Source organism: Argentina anserina, chromosome 3 (assembly GCF_933775445.1).
Source record: "Argentina anserina chromosome 3, drPotAnse1.1, whole genome shotgun sequence".
Taxonomy (NCBI): domain Eukaryota; kingdom Viridiplantae; phylum Streptophyta; class Magnoliopsida; order Rosales; family Rosaceae; genus Argentina; species Argentina anserina.
In genome coordinates, this window is record NC_065874.1 from 34812823 (window position 1) to 34833256 (window position 20434).

Genomic DNA, 20434 nt, shown 5'->3' on the forward strand with positions numbered 1-20434 from the left:
CAGTGTCCAAAAAAAGTACCTGATACAGATTTGAGCATGCATTCAACTCCTAAAGTTTTGAAAAGCAGATTCACAAGAGGCCAACAATAACATCCAATTAAAATGATACACATCAAACTCAAGAACCTGGTTAAAATGATTATAAGAAATGGCTCTAAAATATATAATATCTAGCTATTGTACATAACAGTCTTCTATTTTAATCAAACAATGATCGTAGCTTTTTCAAACTTTTGAATATAACATAACAACAGATGCATCTCAAGGGTAATGTAGTGCTCTAATTTGCTTCATAGGAAAATGGTTTCTAATCTGGTGCTGGTGGGATGGTCATGGTATTGACATACTTTGCACTATAGAAAGTAAATGGAAACCAATCTATTCCAATATCAATTGTACCTTCCAGCACCAATTAAATAAATAAAAATAAACAATCAATATACCCAGAAAACTAAATTCTAACACAAAATGATTTTAAAAACTAAGATCAGAATCAATTAACAATAGCAAAGAAGAAGGTTCATTTATTATTGTTATCTACATCATGCCAGATATTTATTCACATCAATTGATCATCTAACTCCATATAGATTCTTCATTGCTCATTAGTTAAGGTTCATTCAACTGATCTAAGATGTTTAATGTCACTGTTAGTGAATCATCATCAAGTTTATCATGGGCTTCAGGTAGCCAACATTTTGGATTCTACTGCATACCGTACCCTATTATATCGATCTATTCATATATAAACTCATTCACCAAGTAGACAAATTTCAAGCCAGATGGATCTATAAAATCTAGATCGTTCGTAAAGCAAAAACTCTATGTTGATCTTAATTAAGACGAACTCGCCGAGTATTCAGAAACTTAAGAGACCTTGTTGCTGAAAATCTCAATTTTGAAAAACCGTAACAATTACAAAATAACAATCTCAAACTAACAAAAAATCAGAGTGATAAGAGACACACTGAACAACATACTTAAAAGATTATGACAACTCATTTGGTGAAAGACATGTCTGAAGATAAAGATTATTGCAACTTTGTGAAATTATACATACGCATACCTTATTTTAGCAGTTAAACAAACCATCATTATTCATAGATTAATGTCTACGCAATCAACTATTGTATCATGCGATTATTGTATCTATATAAATAGAACTGTAAATCATGTTACTGTTTGAAAAGTGGTTTGCAATGTTTTTAAATTGCCTCATAAACTTGTATCTTTTACTATTGTGTGCAATAATTTGATTGCTGTCAAATTCAAAAAACACACAGGTTCCAATTATATATTAAATGTTTATTGAGAGCATCCTAAATCTTTTAGCACCCTTGAATTCATTTTCATATTAGTAAAAAGAAGAATTGAAGCAAAATTTATGAGAGTTTGTAATTTACCGATATAAATTGAATACACCGAAAAACATGCAGTTACAGAGATAGAAAAGAAGGATTTATAAGTTTCAATGGACTTACAGAGATTTAATAACGATGTTGATGAGAAGTCTAATTTCAGATTATCAAAATTTTAAAACGATTTTATTATTCCGATTATAAGTCAACTAATCAAAGAAAAGTGACAGAATTACAACTCCAAATCTCAATTAAAATCCCAAATAACTTTCGCAGGCATATTGATCACAACAGGGCGAAAAAATCACGAACAGTACCGCCGACAACTCAAAAACTCAAAAATAGTATATACTAAATTTCCAGAAACCCTAGCCCTCTCCTCCTTCGTGACCCTCCCCTCCGCCCACTACTCTCTCTCCTCGACCCTCATTAACCGCCTCCGCCGGCGAATCGTCCCCGGCCATGGATGCAGCGAACACATCGTCCTCGATGAGATTTGGGAGTTCTCGGCGCCGTGCTTGTTTGCTTTCATGGAGGAGGAGAGCGACGACGATCAGTGCTTCGGATCAATCTCTCCGTTGTTAAATATTCAATCTCGAAATTGCTCAGTTGTTTCGATATTGTGTCAGCTCCGTTGCTACGATTTGAAATGAGGTCGTATTGATTAGAGGTACCTCTTTACTTTGCTTAAGCAATTTGAATTCGAGCTAATTTGTGATGTTTTGTGAGGTCATAGACTCATACTATGCTTGATAATATCAGTCTTCAGCTGCATCGTATGGTGAATTTGATCTTCTGGTGTGGAACTTACTGGATTACTTTTTAGCTAATATGATATGGGGTGGAAACAACATTTACTTATTTTCTGTTGTTTTTGGAGCTCAAGTTGTAATCTATGTAATAAGCTAGTAAAATTGGTGAGAACTAGTCTCGTTTAATTCACATAGCTAAACTTATCCATCTCATAAGTTATGAAATGGTTGATCTTGACACAAGTAACGGTGGTCGTCGGATAGTTTCCTGGCTGTAGTGTAAAATAATGTAATCCAATAATGCATTTGGCTTGAACTTATGTGAAGGGGTGTTCATATTATTTGCTCCAGTTATTAGCAGTTGAGTTGTACGTAGCAAAGTTTTTCTAGTAGCTCTGACTACTTATGATTGTCTTTGAGTTGGGTTACAGTTTGTTATCTGAAGCTTTTATTTGTAGATTTAATGTTCCAGAAGTGCAACAAAATATCAGTGCCAATTCTTGTATTTTTACAGCAGCAGCAGAAGAATTGAAGACCGAGGTTTTTGTGCGGTATGTAGAGACTGTTAGCAGTTTTGACACCACCGTTAACATTGTCAAATCATCTGTGGTGAGTGGTGAGTAGAGCAGTCCATCTGTTCATTCTTTACATGGAATTATTCATGCACTGTCATCTGTTCAACTTAGGCAACTAGAACTAAGAATTTGGTCAAAATCTGCACTTATTTAGGACCCTACTATAGATGATGTGTTATAACTTAATAAGTACTTATATTTGAACATAACTTTTAAACTTGATTTACTTTTATTAAATGGTTGTAGTCTAATGACTTTGCAAAGTTAAGGTGGCATTTCAAACCACATTCAGAGGTGATGTATCATATGAACTTCTTTCTAGAAGAGAATCCAATCAAGTCAGCTAGAAGAGAACTTTTAAAGTAATTGTTAACACTTTACAGCCAATGCTAATAGGCTGTTTGATAAGTGAATGATAAAAGTGGGCAGCCTCTTGATTTTTATCAAGGCCAACAGCTCCTGGTGTATTTGGATACCTTGCCTGCAATGGGATTCAATTCGTATATATGTGAAATTCTTTGTTGCTATTTGCAGATTTAACAACCTGCCTTTTCAGTTCTGAACTGCAATATCCCAACGTTATCCTCATTTTTCTTCTCAGGAATCCTGGTAGCACTCCTGATTGGCTGGGAAATGTTATACTCGCTGTTTTTGTTGCTGCTGTCACGTGCCTGACTTTGGTGTATCTTCTTTCATACATTCATCTTTCAGGTATCTGTTTGGCTTAAAGTAGGAGGCTTTTATTGAGTTTATGATGCCATATATATGAATTTAACTGATAAGACAATCTGCCTTCCTTTTTTATATTTGAGCTAACTAGCTAGTATTGGTACAATCGCTCTCCATAGCCTCCCCTGATGACAATCCGATTCCTTTTTTATACAGAGTCAGAGGCTTTACTTAGAATGTTAGACATGATTTTGCTGGAACCTAATTACCATAGCCTCCCCTGATGACATCATTGTGTCTAACCTTGTGAATATAGTGTTATGATGGGATTGATGGCATTAAAGGTTTTTAGTTATTGATTTAGAGTGTGAGGAAAGAGTTTTGATCCCAAGTTTGTTAGAATTTGAACATGTAGGTAACTTGTCCTTTATAAGCTACAGGGTAAGCTTAGAAAAATGTTTGTTCCAGTAGCTCATTTATGTGTACGAAAGAGGGGAAGTGCCTTTGGCTGTTTTTATTTTTTTATTTTTATAAACTGAAAGTAGCATGTTAGTGCTGGAGTAGATTGCAGTTTCTATTGTATAGGTCTCTACATACTAGTCTAAAAGTGATTGCTATTCAATAGTTCACTGAAACAGAATTTGAACATAAATATGGAGATGATCGAGTATTACAACATTTTGGGTTTAATCTTATACATAGTTGATGATATATTTCAATAAGGAATCCTAATCCCGATTGGTATATTGTTTTTTTCTGGACTAGATTGTATTAGGTTTTTGTTATTGAATTACAATTCAGAAAACTTATTGTCCATGTATATTTGGTTTTAGGATTAAAACCTATCATCAGAATCATTATCATCAAAATCATTCTCATACCTTTCACTGCCTTATATTGAAGGGCTTGCTCTGCTGAAAAGTGAAAATCAGCAGAGGAAGTGCTTTTGGCTGTTTTTATTGTATTATTTTTTATAAACCGAAAGTTGTATGTTAGTGCTGGAGATGGTTTAACATATGTAGGTTGCAGTCTTCATGTCATGGAATCGTTCACTGAAAATGTTATACTTGTCATGGAGTAGCCTTTATTTCTTAATAGAATCACATTTGTAAAAGGCTTTCTTAATTCTAACTTGTTTGTACAGGGAGCTTGAGTGGACTAAATCACATAGCAATGGAACAAGTGTAAACATTGTAGGTGCAGCAAAAGCAGCAACTTCAGTTTCTTGGTGCTCCCAGAGGTCTTTTGCAGTTCGGTATTCTCTTTATCCTTTCTTACTGATTGTTACATATTCAATGCATACAAATTCCCATCTCTTATTGTTAGTTTAGCATATGCCCTGTGATAATAGAATAGCTTGACAACTTAGTTTGCGCTCTCTCTCTCTCTCTCTCTCTCTCTCTCTCTCTCTCTCACATAAGATGTGGTAAATATGACTGATTAATTTATTGCCACCCTTAATTTATCTAGGTATACATATTATGTGCCGATGCATCATTGAAAAGATTGAGAGATTAAACAAGGGAATCAAGCAGTGTACATTTTATTCAAAGCTTATTGAACTTACAGATTTCTGTATTTTCTTAAAACTTGAAATGGCTTTCATGACATTTGTATAAGTTGTATGAAAGTTGATACTATATATATGAGCAAATTTGATTTGTGTAACCAGATTTGTATTGCAAACATTTACATACTTTTTTTGTATGAACAAAATGATTTTGTATAGTTATAAATGCCAATGGAACACCCGAAGCCATTATTATTGGTAACAGAATTAGTGGCGAATATGTTGGTCACTATGGGCATATAAAATTTGTGACCATAATACGGTAGTCTCTAAAGAGATTATGAATTAGTGACCACCTAAATTTGGCCACTAAACACATTTAAAGACCATAGATGTCATATTTTTTACTTTTAGTGACCATTGTCGTGGTCACTAATGATTACAATGGTCACTAATGATAGATATTTGTTGTAGTGCATGTGGGTAAGACACAGGAGGGTAGTCAGGTACTGGTTAACCTCTAGGAGCAGCAACTTATCATATTGCTACAGTTTTAGCATATAGAGGTGTAGATCCAGAATTGTACGTCACCTTTTAATAGATTTACAATTGCATGTCAACTTTCAATACTTCAGATCATACCTCTATTGCTCTTTAATCATTCATTGAACACCGTTGATGTTCTTAAATTACAATGAATTCAACTTGAACCTTACACATCAATTCTTGCTTTTGTTTCTGCGAAACTAAATGCATATCTCATCTTAATTGAAATGTGGTCATCTAATACCATACTTGATTATGTGCATGTATATACCAATTTGAATGACAACTTTCAGAACACTCGTGTGATAAAAATAAATACATCATGAATGACTGCGGTCATGTATCCAGCAGAATCCAGAAAATCCATTGGACCCAAAGTAGACTAATTAAAAATTATCCAAAGGCTTGATTTACTCGGTTTTTTTATGATCATTGTGCTAACTAAGCAAACTATAATCTTTTAACTCGTTCTGTTCTTTTCATCCAGAATAATATAGGCCAAAGTATACAACAAGGAAATACAGCAATTCTGGGTTCTAAATTATGCTCATATTGGTTTTCCAACAAGGCTTCATTGAAGAGTTTGCCTAATTCAACACCTTGTTGTCTACACATGCATTTAGTGCAGGACTTATGCGAAACAATAAAGTGATGCATTAGCGCGGATTATCATATCTCATTTGGAGGTTTCAAGTTTGAACTACTCGCCAGCAAGTTTTCATATTAATGCACCAGATTAAATCAATCATGGGGCTGAAACAGTTAAGCATGGACGAGATGGGGAGGAGTATTCAAATTCAACCAAAGGACAAATGATGTGGGGGATATTCAAGGTGGAGGCAGAAATTCAAGAGCGGATGCTATGAAATTTACTACAGTTGCAGAAATTCTTGTCAATTTCTGAAACTTCTTAGTTCCCACCAACAGATATCAATCAATATTTATCCTCAATTCGTACTACCAGATTACCAGTTTTGCAGGCTTTTAAAAATTGTCACATACTGATGCAACATCTTTGTATGCATCTTCTCCTAAGACTACCTACACACCATCTTACCAAGGGTGTCAATCAGAAAGGAATCTTCTTGTCATGCTTATAAGTAATAATAATGCCCTCTGCTAAAAATTAACACTATATTACATTATTACGTTATCTTGATGAAGTTTATGAGAATAAACAATTTTGAGTGACCCCCTCCCACAGATCAAATATGCATCTGGAACCCAAAATGGGATAACTGTATTGAAAAGCAATAGGCTGCTAGCATTTTAGCACTTTCTGTTACTGCAATCATTGTTTAACCTACCTAAGACTTGGTGTAAGGTGAGCCTTTTAGATGGATCTTTGCAGAGCATTCCTTGAATCAGATCATTAGCTGATTCAGTAATGCCATCCCAGGGATCAGATGGGAACCTCAGATCAGCTATCCAAACAGCATCAAATATACTCGACTTCGTCTTCCCCCTAAAATGGTGGCATTCCACTCAGAAGAATGTAAAGAATTACCCCTGCAGTCCAAACATCAGCAGCCTGGTTATAGCCCCCGGCAAGTACCTCAGGCGCTATATAAAACAGACTCCCCACCAAACCGTGCAAACTCTGACCTGCTTGAATCAGAAATCAAAGTTTAGGGGCAACAAATAACCTAAACAAATAAAAACCCAACTCAAATTGTTAAACCAATAATTTCTCAAACTGATTCTATTGATATATAGCCCTAGGCAGCAGACGCAGAGGTAAACTGCCTTTGTTCACGTTTCATCTGAAACTAGTTCATATCTATAACATAGAATGACTACCACAGTACCACAATGACAGCAGTTAATGATGTTGAAAATTATATACAAATGTCCAAAAGTTACAAGACTCAGCAAAACAACTTAAGCTAACAGCCAAAAAACTAGGCCAAAAGTTCCCTTTTTTTTAACCTTCATTGCAGTGGAATAACATCCAACCTTGGATCAGTACATTATAATACAAGCATTCAAGAAAGTATATATAGTCAACAATTAAAAAAACTAAAAATTCGAAAATGATTAAACCTTGGATTTGCTGAGCATACAAACACTTCAGTTATACAAAAATCGGATACAAACTTGATAAATACTTGAAAACGACGCTGCTTCAGTGAAAACAACCTAAATATGGAAGCAACCTAGCAGTGTTCTGCAAATTATGTTACTAACCAAAAGCACATGTAAACTTATTAACCATGCAATGCACATAATTTCTTAATCCAGGTAATGCAATAAATAATACTGGTAGAATTAATATTAATTAGCACTTGAATTACCATGTTCGTTGATTAGGTACCAATCCTAAAACCAAGGTCTGAAAAATCGCGATATCAGTTCATATGAGGATATATCTTTAGCCTACCAAGTTAGTTTCGCACGAAATTGTCGACATTTCTGAAATATCGCGATATTTTCAATATTTTTTCGAAATATCGCGATATCAGTTCTGGCCCACGTGTTACTTATCCATGTGGCGGCCCCTCCTTTCACCAAAATATAGCTCAAAATCATTTTGCAAGTGAGGAGATTTGAACCGTGCTCTTTCCCTTATTTCTTTAAGGGCTCAGCCAACAAAACTAACCTCAACCTTGTGTTCTTATTGGATCTTTATAATATATATCCATTCAAAATGAATCTGGACTTAAAATATAAAATATCTAATTCCAATTAACTTTTCTACTTTATTTTTTTTCAACCTCTAATTATTCAACTATAAATATTTTTTACTACTTTCAAAAATAAAATCATGTTTCGGGAGAATTACTATTCTACCCTTATGTGTGTCTTAGCCTAATAGGTTTCCTGTTAGGAGATAGATTAGCATTTCCGTAATAGATTAGGACTCCGAATCCTACGGGATTGTGGTTTTGTAATGCCTATATATAGGCCCCCATATCATTCAATAATACACAATTATTTCATCCTGAAACACGTTATCAGCACGTTGCTCTAAAACCCTGAATTTTTAGAGCCCTAGAAATTTCTTCTCTTCTCCACCGCCGACCGCCGTCATCTCCGGCCACCGTCATCTCCGGCCTCCGGCATCTCCGCATCGTAGCGCCCACAGCCAGCCCCTGCACGCAGCCCTGCTGCCCCTGCCCGCACCTCTGCACGCAGGCGCGCAGCTCCGCTGCCCCTGCCACACCCCTGCGACACCCCTGCAGCCCCCACATCGCTGCCCCTGCACGCTGCCCTGCAGCCCCCGCATCACTGCCCCTGCAGGTCCTGCTCGCTGCCCCTGCACGCACTCACGCAGCCCCGCACGCTGCCCCTGCACGCTGCCCTGCACGCTGCCCCTGCAGCCCCCGCATCGCAGCCGCATGCAGCCCCGCACGCAGCCAACCCCGCAGCCCCGCACGCAGATTCTACCCTGCAGCCCCTGCGACCACCCTGCTGCCCCTGCACACAGCCCCGCAAGGTCTCTTCCGCATTCGCTCCGCAAAAACATCTTTTTGCCCCGCAAGACCCCGCATCAAAGGATTCCAAATTGCTCCTCCCGCATATATACGCAAGGAACACGAATTGCACAAGCAAACTCTTCGCTTAAGAGAAGCTATTCCCGTCTTCTCCACCCTTTTGGGCCTTTAAACTATTTCTCTTTTTTCCTTTTTCTTTTCCTATTGCTTATTAAATCGTTTGCTTGCATAGGAAAAGTGATCACTCGTCGTACTATGGTGATGACATTTATGCCGAGATGGATGATACTTTTGCCATCTACATACGATTTCGATCGTATCCTCCCAAGATTTTTATGTCATCGGACGAAGATCGAAAAGGAATTCAACAAGCAACTTCATGCATGACGATCGATTTGCAGAGCAATTTACTTATATGCGGTCTATTTGGCAGACCAACAAGTATGTTTTTCTTAAAGTTGCTGCTTTTGAAGATATATATATAAATTATCGGGCGCTATTAGCCTTTTTCATGTCTTCTTTTCCGGCTTTTCTTATAACGCCGATGAGACCAAAGAGGGATATGATTCCCCTCTTGGTCGACGTTTTTCGTGTGACGGTCCTGGGGGAGTCACGTTATTATTTAAAAAGGAAGATATCGATTTCGTGTGGTCGCTTGAGTGCACCGCTGTTTTGGGTGCGATCATGAGAATCGCCGATATGCATCGATTATTTTGTGACCATATACATCACAACTCTTCTAATTCCGGTTACATACTTGAATAGTTTCGATTATTCGAAACCAATACAACCCTCGTTTCTCATGGATGCGTCGTCATCGCGACTGTTGTTTGAATGTTTGAGTTTTCTTAAACTCATGTCTATAAACAATAATCCCAAGGTCTACGTACTCATTTATTTGAGTTGATTCATTACTCTGATGCAGCACTATTTGCTGCAAAAAGATCCCAAAAATAAAGAATTCTATGGGACACACTTAAAGTGATTTAATGAACGTCTATGACGTTGTATTATCAGAGTTGACCTTGATGCATACTCCACATCCAAGAAACGCATGCCATTTTTGGCACCTTTATCTATTTCTTAAGGGAATTTTGGAGATGGAAACGTAACATTCTTCCATTTTCAAGTAAGCACATTTTTTAGCCTCAGGCTAAGGCTTCGCCCGATCCGATATGCAAGACTTTGTTGCTACAGACTTTTGATTAGTCACTCTATTTTGACTATGTCTTCTGCTTACTATTTTTCAAGTATGACGTTGGCATTGCCATGATTATTGCTCGACTTTAGCTTAAGTCGTCTATTGGAATTGGAAGCTTGTTTGTGTTGTATTAAATATTGGCATATTCTATAAAATTTCTCGTCTTTCTTGGACTCATGAGAATTTTATTTGCCTTGGCTTAGCATGCATGGTCAACATTTGCAACTCACGTGGTTTTTAAATTGGCCGCTTTTGGGTTACATGAGATCCCAATAGCACTACATTGTGATTTTGGACCTTGAAATTTGGAAAACGAACCTCGGAACGTCAAAATTGACGTCGTTTTTCCCGGTTACTGTTCCAGCGTTTCCTGAACGTTTTCCGGCGTTTTACCGGCGTATTCTCCGCCTTCCGGCCATTTTCCGGCGTTTCCGGCACCGCCATCCGGTTCCGGACGGCGTTCCCTGTCAGAGCTGAAGTTACAGCCTCCATACCGGCCAGTTCCGGCCGCCGCCGACCGGTTTTCCGGCAATCGGTGCTGCCGGTTTCCGGCGAGTTTTTTCGACGATTTTTTCCGTTGTTTCTCGTCATTTTTCCGGCATATTGCAGCAGTCCATGCTGCCACGTTTTCCTAGTCCAAATTTCACCCGGTTTTGAGTTAATTTGACATGGTTTTCCGGTTAATTTTCCGGTTTTCTCCAAGTCGTTTCATAGCTCAAATGATTTTATTATTATTGGTGACCACCCGCACCAATTGGATGGTTTTTACCACCTAAATTGTTTGGTATTCAACTGCTCCAATACCATGTTTTTCCAACTCTTAAGTTGAAGAATGTAGTTCTATTGCCATGTGATACATTCGATGGGATTGCCATTTGTTTCAATCCCCTCTCTTACAATATCCTACGGCGTATTGTGTAGAGAAGTTCACCGCGTCATTGACTCTCTTAATCTTCATTTTGAGAATGTCCCGCCGTGAAATCGAGTGTCTTGCTAATTGCGTAACCACCCACACTGTCCTACGGCGCAGGTAGTTGTTTTACGGATCTCGTGCGGAGATTGTGTTCTATATCTTCGTGCCTTGCTAAGTTTTAAAGGTCATACATGCCAATGATGGATTTTCATCTTGATATTTGTGTTAAGAATAGAGAGGAATAAATCTGTCAGAATTCATTGACAGTATTTTTTTCAAGCTTCGACAGTAGCTTTGTTAGCCTGCAGACATAGTTTTGCTTGCCTGTAGCAGTAGCTTTATGTAACTCAAGATTCTTTGAATCATGGGTTCGGTTTTACTGTCTTCTCGGTTTTGACATGATCGTTTTTTTTGTCATTTTGAACAAGATATGATGATTCGAGTTCTTTGAAATTCACATTATCATCTATTTTTCATGTTCACGAAGCGATTGGAGGACCACCTCACCCGTGCTCCACACGGTGAGGCCGAGCCTGTCTATTTCGGCTGCTCCATGGCATTAAGGCCGTCGGTGGAGGCATTCTTTCCTTCACAGGAGCTTGTGATGCCTCCCGTGTTTTCTAATGCCTCCATGGTAATCTCTGATGCCTATCGCTCATTTTCCAAAGCTTGTTCTTTTGCTAGATTTCAAGGAAGTCCTTATTTACTAAGGCTCCAACCGAGAACATTCTATTCTTATGAAGTATTTAAGGTGACATTAGTGGACCATATCCGACCGAATACGGACATTTTTCGGTATTTTTATGGTATAGGTTAAGAGCATCGACGCGTTGGTCACACGTCGCTTTGCTTTCCACAAGAAACGCTGCATTTGCTAAGTTTTTAGCTCTGATCATCATACTAAGGGCTCACCACCCTTCCCATCCTCTCAAATCTATTGATTGGATACCGTTGGAGAGTTCACCCCCACGACTTTGATGATTTCGTTTTGCATGTCTACTGGGATCGTCGTTGAACATATTATTCCTCATGTTCATTCACTGCACGATCTAGCAAAGCTCGGACTTGGTTATGGGTACTAACCTGCCGATTTTTGCATGGGGATATGTAATGATGTTGCATGCAGCGACACTTATTCGTTTCAGACCCACAACTTGCCAAGCGTTTAGTGCGTACCAGATGGTCACTGGATACGGTCCCAACGTTCTTTTCACGAACGCCTATTTGGTTAAAGTTGTTTATGTGCCTCTATTGTAGTTATCTCAATGGGTCTACTTGAAACGATTAAGTATTCTGGTTGGTTATGATTTATGAATCACCAACACTTGTCCGCTATTTCCAATCTACAACCGTTGATTTCTATCCTGCGATATTAGCAGACGGTCACTTTGATGAGACATACTTCCCGTCGTTATGGGGAGATATGGAATGCTCCCATTCCGGTTTTATCGCCAGGAATTGACGTGGTGTGGCACTATGTCTCATTAAGATCTCGCACTACTCAAAGTGAGTAAATGTGCAACGCATTATCGACCTCCAGAAAGTCAAAGATTCGATGCTCAATGACTTTACCGATATTGCGAAAGTGACGAGATCGCACATAAATGTTGTGATGTGCCGGGAAGGTTGGAACTCTCAGAATATGGGAGAATTTCATATGACCTGGTCCTAACACCGTTGGCACCATCCCTGACAGTGGGAAGGAAGCCGGCGATGGCACCATCGTACGCTGTGGTGTTGTCGGCGCCCGTGGTATTGTACCACAAAACAAGGGCGGCAAACGCAAAGATGGACTAGTAAGGGTCATAGCTTCGGTCTTGGCTCCTACCTAGATGAGGGGGAGACCATTATTCTCTGGAATCAAAACCAGAAAGAAGCGAAGTGCGTAGACACAAGTATTTCGCACATCATCAAGAGATATTCTCTAAACATGTGTATCAACTAAGTTTCTGTGGGACGCTACAGACTCTTTTTGTTGATGTTAGAGAAGAATAGAAATCTCACAAATTGATCGTATACAGCGCGCGCGTGTGTTTAATGGATTGATCTCCCATGATTAATGATGTATTCGCTTATGCTCTTATTCCGTTGTAAAGCATCAACGATGAGCAACTTGACCGAAGTGGAAAGAATCAATACAGGCTGAACTAGACTTGTTATGTTGGTCGTTATTCGTAAGTGTAATGAGAAAGATGAAGTCATGCGATATATGCAGGACTTATGGCGCAAAGATTGTCTCATTATCCTAGTATTGACTACGATGAGTTATATTCTCTCGTTATGGACATAATTGCTTTCCGCTACTTGATCAGTAGTAGTGTCCATGAAAACTGATTTGCAGCATATGATAGTGGTTGTACAATATCCGTAAAGGGATCTTGACGCAGATATGAGAGTGCCCGAGGGACTGTAAATGCCTCTAGACCACGGAGAGCTTATGTAATCAGATTGCGACGTTCGAGAGAACGTAGTACAATCGGTTGCAAGAACTCACACTCATATGTGTTCATATGAAGCTAATTCTTGATTCTCTATTCCGTCTAAGTATAGATGATGAAGAGATTCAATGAGCTATACATTCATACATGTTAGTGTTGTTGGGACACTATTGCTTTCATCATGACATGATTAACTATGCGCCTATGCATTGTCATTGGACTTGCATTGCTTCTTTCACATGGGTTTAGTTCTACACTTAGTGAACCAACACAAATCCTATCCACACCAACGCCGCTAGTAGCTCCAGCAACATCAACGTACGCCTTGGTGTAGCAGTCGACACTGGTAGCGTAGAGGATGCGTACGGTTCCGTCTCGGACCAAAATCAGTCCTTCATTGGTCCATTCCCCCATTCTTTTTGCAAAAGACACATTGAATGTGACAAATCAGAATCTGTCCAGTTTCGTAGGTCAACTTCAACGAGACCTACAGGACAGCTCGCTCGATGAGTACCGTTGGAAAGGTCTATGTGTCTACTTTCCAGGGACAACAACCTTTCGTTCATAGCTATCATATTGAGTGAGTTATGGCCGTTTTAGCAAAGTAGGACAGTCCTGTCCGGAAATTTGCAAGTCAGTCAACTTCGACAGAGCATTGTGAACTGCTCCGATCGGATAAGGCTGTGAACCTTATGCCAATGGAAAGCCACGGGTGCCTACTTTTCAGAACATTTTATGGTCCGCTGATACCTATTTTGACGAAGAAGTTATGGCCGTTTAAGTGAGTGAAGATCATTCTATCCGAGAATCTGATTTTCATTGCAAACTCTTGTTTTGAGTTGTTATGCAATCTTGTTTCCTAAGATCTAAGTTTGGCTAAGTATAGCATGAATGATCTAAGGATGTGTGGCTAGATTAATGATTAATCATTGGCCCAAGACTACGTTTGAGAAGCATGTAATGAACGTTGTATACGTTGTTCTTTGTACTCCATAATTATGGCACTAATCAGGGGGAGTTGTTTTGTAGACTTCAGGGGGAGTCTAGCTCACATGATGCTATCAAATGTAGACGGTGCGTTGTGCTCTTTTTCCTTTCGATCAAGCTTTTGTTTTTACCCAAGAGGTTTTTATTTTGCTTGACAAGGTTTTTACCGAGGCAACGATGTGTGCACCATGCAACCTAGGCATGCGACACAAGGGGGAGTGTTTCGGGAGAATTACTATTCTACCCTTATGTGTGTCTTAACCTAATAGGTTTCATGTTAGGAGATAGATTAGCATCTCCGTAATAGATTAGGACTCTGAATCCTACGGGATTGTGGTTTTGTAATGCCTATATATAGGCCCCCATATCATTCAATAATACACAATTATTTCATCCTGAAACAAATCACTATTAATAGCATCCATTTTGAATACATTTTTTTTTCATTAGTTCATTCTTATACGAAAAAAAATTATACAACACTCCATCTTCCTGCATTATATAAACTCTAGCGACCGTCACTTACCTCCTATTGTAGTTGATTAGTGATGCACTTATATAAAATATATTAGTAGTAATTTGGTTATTATATTTAAAATAATAATTTTAATTAATTATAATTAAGAATTCTCAACGATTATTTCACCTTATATTACTATAACCAACTATGCACTAATGTTTGTACAAGGTTTCCATATGAAATATAATAGATAATTAGTCAAATAATCATCTCTAAAAGTTTCATATATAATTTCAATGTTTTTATTCAAATTTCCATCAATTTTGTCAATAATTTTACTCGTATCGATATTTTCCGAAATTTCCATCGATATTTCCCGAAATTTCCATTTTTTTGAACCATCGAAATTTCCATAATCATCGAAATTTTAGTCATTGCCTAAAACTGTAGGAAGGGCAACTTGGACATTAGGGAAGCCTATCCATGAGAAGGAGCACTAACCATAGCTATGAGATTTCCTTCTACCAATATCCAATGAACACTGCAATCACATTTAGCAAGTATTTTAGAGAAGCAAATGCCTGATATCAAAGCTTAAGCCAATATAACAACTAAACACTTTTTTTTGTTTTGAAAATGATAACAACTAAACACTTAAGCTAATATAATAGCTAAATAGATGACCAACTAATAAGTGATAATCAGATAGTACATACACTGTTTCATACTAAGCTAAAGAAAAAATTTGATTGTCCTTGAGATTTTACTAGCATGTATTCTGCTTAAAGGGGTAAGAATCAAACTCTACCCAAGATACTGGCTAGATAATCATTAAGATTTGTGGAGTTGCAGAGGGTAAATAGAATTTTTTTTCTTGCTTTTCCTTTTTCTGTTATGTCAGACAATATGAAGATAACAAGACACGTAGTCCTGTTTTTGAAACTCTAAAGGGGAATAGCTGGGAAATTCTACACCATTTACTACCAAATACGGAGATAATGGAATTTCGACTCACAAAATAGCAAGCATGGCAACATGAACGAATGTGGATAGCCCATCCGAGATAAGGCCAAAAGACTTGCTTAATTGGGGATGAACAAACATCTACAAGTTTGGAACATTATTGCACATCAGCATGACCGGTACATGTGCTCCCCATCAACTTAGACTTCATCACTCATAGCGTAGAAATGAGTTACATGGTGGCATCTAATTGGAAAAGAAAAAAAAAACAAAAAATATCAGCTAGTATCAGGAATTCGAAAGACAAAGCTATACTACAATGCAAAATATAGAAGAAGAGACAATTTAAGTAAATTTAAGCCAAAAAGACATACCTGGCATGTAGAAATTGGTACATCTGTGGATCATTGACTGGGACTGGGTTTGTGCTGCCAAAGTAGTAAGAAGCAGTGTCTAGAGAAAGGGAGGAAATATAAAGTTGGCTCATGCTTGAATACGCTCCGGAGAGATCAGTAGAGGCTGGAACCAATAACTGGGGGCACTCCATTACAATTAAATGTTCCAATGAAGGACAAGTGATATCAACAGTAACACTTGCCAAAAACAACTTAGGAAGTTTTCTCAAAACCGAGTTCTTCAGTTTCGGAAGAACTGTCCTCTCTCTGTTGTCCCGGGGAGCATCAAATACTGTTTCCAACAAAAGGCACTGCTCTACAAAAAGGTCTTCCAATTGAACAAGAAACTTGGCTACATCAGATGCGAACACACTTTGCAGCAACCTGCAACGGTAAATGGTCAAACTTTTAAGACTCTGAAACATTGCTCGTGGGGCAGGACCATTACATATGCTTCTTAGTGCACTTAGATCCAGCAAATTGACCTCTCTCAGTTTTGATTGTTTTGGCTCAAACCCTTCGCATCCAAACACATAATTCAATTCATCCATCCAATTTAAATATAGTTTCTCCGGATTTGGTAATCTCTGTATAAATGTTGATACAGAGATAGATACTGCTATTGGGAAATATAGATATACGAAACATCTTTAAGGACATTAGTCTGGCCATTGATGGAAATTCAGAGATGTTGTAAAACAACTATGATCATGCAATCATAATGAGACCATAAGTCACTTGACTGGTGCCACTACATGCAATTCCAGTATAGACAAATACATTACAGTATTTTGGAATTGTTTTAACAATTTTATTTACAAGTACAAGTTGCCAATCAAATGTCATCTGATATATTCAGAGTATTGTAAAATTTGTTAACAATCTGATAACACATGCATACCAGTGGCAAGAGTTGAATGCCGTCCTAATCGAGCATGTCTACTGATCTCTTCACTCTCCAAGGTTCCTATAACGGCTGACTTTGGTTGTTCTGAAAGTCACGATCCAGCAAAATTTCAATTAGATCAATTGGATTTGCAGCCACAGGTACCCTGAACATAATGAAAAACGAGTGAAAGAGTGAACTAGTTTAGAATGAGTTCAAACGTCAATCAAGTGCTTCTCGGGAATGAGTTAATGACTAGAAGAAATCTTTGTAAATTCTGTTTTCAAGAGAAAATCAGCTAACACAAGTTGAAGCACCAGAGGGGCTGTGTAACCTGTTTGAAACTCAACAACTGAGCACCGCCACCTGCAACCCGATCGGATCTCCTTCGTCAAATCTCCCTGTCTTGGGCTATGAAGAAAGTCGTAAGAAGCAGCACCACAAACTCTACCCGCCACCAGAGACTGCCGCCGCCGACGAAGGCCTTGCGCAGATCCGACGAAGAGGTCAAGTCCACTTCCACCTCTGCTAATCATTGAGTTGGACTGGGTTCGTGCTGCCAAAGTAGTCAGAAGCGGGGGCTGACAAAAACCTTCTTTCTGAGTATTTAAAGTAGAAGTCAGACTCAGAGATTGAGAATGGAAGATGGGGGCAATTCACCACGAGCACGTGTTCCAATGAAGGACACTCGATATCAACAGTACCGCTGCTTGCACCATACAACTTTGGAAGTCTACACAATTTCAACTTCTTCAATTTTGGTAGAGCCGTCTTCTCTTTCTTCACTTCTTCAATTACTCTTTCCAACGAGAAGCAGTTCTGTACATCAAGGACTTCCAATTGAGAGAGACATTGGGTTACTTCAGATGCGAACACACTTTGCAGCAGCCCACAGCCGTCGATGGTAAGAATTTTAATACTCTGGAACATTACGCGTGGGGCAGGACCACTACAAAGGCTCTTCATTGAATATAGAAACAACAATCTCACCTCTCTCAGTTTTGATTCTTTCAGCTCACACCCTTCGCATCCAAACACAGATTCCAGTTGCTTTACGCGGGATAAAGTTAATTTCTCCAGACTTGGCAAACTTTGTACAAATTTTGATACATTTTTCACCGCACAAGGACATATCTCCAGTACCTTCAGATTAACCAGAGACCCATGTGGTAAATCACCAACCCACAATTCCTCTAAATCCTTCAGATATAACTCTTCCAACTTCTGAAATAGTGGTCCTTTTTGAACTCGTTCTGTGCTGTTGACCGATTCTTCCCGATCTTCATGACCGTCATCATCCAATTCACCCCCATATACTTTGAGAACCTTGAGCTCATGTAACCTCCATAACAAGGGATTCTCCATAACAAGGGATCCTCTGCAGTTAGAATAGCGTAGCTTCTCTATTTTGTTTGCCACCGCGTTGATAAACCAATCAGGTAACATGCTTATGCTTGCTCCACGCAGAATCAATGATCTTGAATCGTGATCTCCAAATCCGTCATCTATTTCAAAATCTTCATTATCTCTGATGAATATAGAAAAGTAATCCCAATCTGGTGTGGCTTCAACATCGTTAGGGATGTATGTGTGATGAGGTATGCCGACATGCAATCTTTTCAAATTTGATAAACCAGCTATCTCACCGAACCCAATCTTGGTTTCTTCTCCACGTCCCTCAGCTTCACACTCCAACCACTCAAATTCACAGTCCCCCAGGTACAGTTCTTCTAATTTATGCAATTTTGATATCACTCCACATGGAATTGTGATCGGTATATCACTCCGGAAATGTAAAATCCTTAGATTGGTCAAATGTCCTATTTCCCTCGGCAAATTCCAGAGATAGATCGCACTAAGAATTTCAAGCTTCTGAAGTTTCCCCACTATGGAAATGTCAATCAATTTGCCGCAAAAATCTAAATACAAAGCTTGGAGGTTGGTCAATAGACGGAATGATTGGGGCAATATGGAAATACTAGTGTCTCTGACATCAAGGACCCTTAATTCATTCAGACTTTTAATGAATGATTCTGGGATCTCATCTAAAGCATAATTATGATTTAGTAATAAAATCTGGAGACGCGGACATACCAACTCTTCCTCGGGTAGCTTGCTAATTTGGTTCCTCATAAGTGAAATAGCAGTACAACCTTGATCTAGTCTGGGCGGCCAACACTCTAAACCAATGCCAGCTTTCACCCAAAATCCACGTTCGGATGTCGCAATATGAATGGCTGTATCGCGGATGACATCATGCATCTTTACACGTCCTTCATTCCCGGCATCCAGAAGCAAGCTAGAGTCTTTCAGGTACTTGACTATTGAAACCAAGGTGCCCCTGGCTTCTCCCATTGTTTCGGCCTCCCGATAGAATTTTGTTCCGACCACATACTTGAACAAGTCTTGTATTTCTATTTCATCGTCTTCTGGGAATAGGCAACAGAGCAAGAAACATGACTTGTGGTCTTCATCTTTCAAATACTCATAGCTGAATTTTATGCATTCAAAGGCATCTGGCTTGTCATCGACGGTTGGGGATTGTGACTTTTCTAGTCTTCGAGATGCTTTATTCCATTCTTCCAACTCTTTACCTCTGAGCGCCCTTGCAACTGCTGTCAATGCAATCGGTAGACCCCTACATTCTCGAGCTACCTTCCTCGCTACATTTTCAAAGTTGGGGGATTCAAAAGACCTTCCCGCACTTTTTACAAACAACTTCCAGGATTCTTGTTCTGATAAGATATTCAGAGGGATGCTTGTTTGGCTCTCCAATGTATTACAAACATGCAACCTTCTCGTAGTAAATAAGACTTTAGAGTTGCATTTTTTGAGCTCCTCATAGCTAGGAATTCCAATTCTTGACAAATCTATCCTTTCCCAGATGTCGTCTAGGATTATAAGGATTTTAGTTTTGCTCATAATCTTTTTTTGCAGTTCAACGGCTCTTCTAGTTTCTGTCTCCCACTGGAGTTTAAAGTCCAGCTGCTCTGCCAATGTCTGTTGAATCTGTTTGAAGTTCGGGGTTTGGGATATGGGGGCAAGAATTACAAGGTTAAGAACTCCATTCTCGTGTGCAAGTGAACCAACACGTTTAACCAGGGTTGTCTTGCCCACCCCTCCCATACCGTAGACCCCGATGGCAGTGACCTCAGCATCAGTAAGTGCGTCCATAACTTTCTTTGTAGCCTCCCATCTTGATTCAAATTCTTCAAAATCTCTGGTGGACAATACGACCTGAATTATTCCACAAGGTTGAATTCTTTCGCGCACAAAATCCACAATTTTCTCGACAAGTTCTCCATCAGTCCTACAAGGAACAAAGAATCAAGTGTCAAACAAACATG

The 20434-nt window shown here is 38.8% G+C and overlaps 1 protein-coding gene and 1 long non-coding RNA gene across 3 annotated transcripts in view; one reads left to right on the forward strand and one right to left on the reverse strand.

Moving 5' to 3' along the window:
* Positions 1-20434, reverse strand: part of LOC126789122 (disease resistance protein At4g27190-like) — a 40950-nt gene that overhangs the window by 19837 nt on the left and 679 nt on the right. Inside the window, exons 2-7 of one of the 2 annotated variants that reach the window (XM_050515192.1) lie at positions 17422-20397; positions 17103-17253; positions 16181-16585; positions 15859-16052; positions 15345-15384; positions 6623-7015 (exon numbers count right to left, since the gene is read on the reverse strand). In XM_050515192.1, coding sequence (XP_050371149.1) covers positions 17616-20397 — 2782 coding nt within the window. In that variant the 3' untranslated portion in view covers positions 6623-7015; positions 15345-15384; positions 15859-16052; ... (1 more) ...; positions 17103-17253; positions 17422-17615. Of the gene's footprint in view, positions 7019-15344; positions 15385-15858; positions 16053-16180; positions 16586-17102; positions 17254-17421; positions 20398-20434 lie in introns of those variants that run through there. The other variant, XM_050515193.1, reaches the window with a different exon arrangement.
* Positions 1692-5143, forward strand: LOC126789123 (uncharacterized). The gene is made up of 5 exons (XR_007671489.1): positions 1692-2028; positions 2625-2719; positions 3287-3396; positions 4499-4609; positions 4825-5143. It is a non-coding gene; the product is annotated as an uncharacterized LOC126789123 (long non-coding RNA).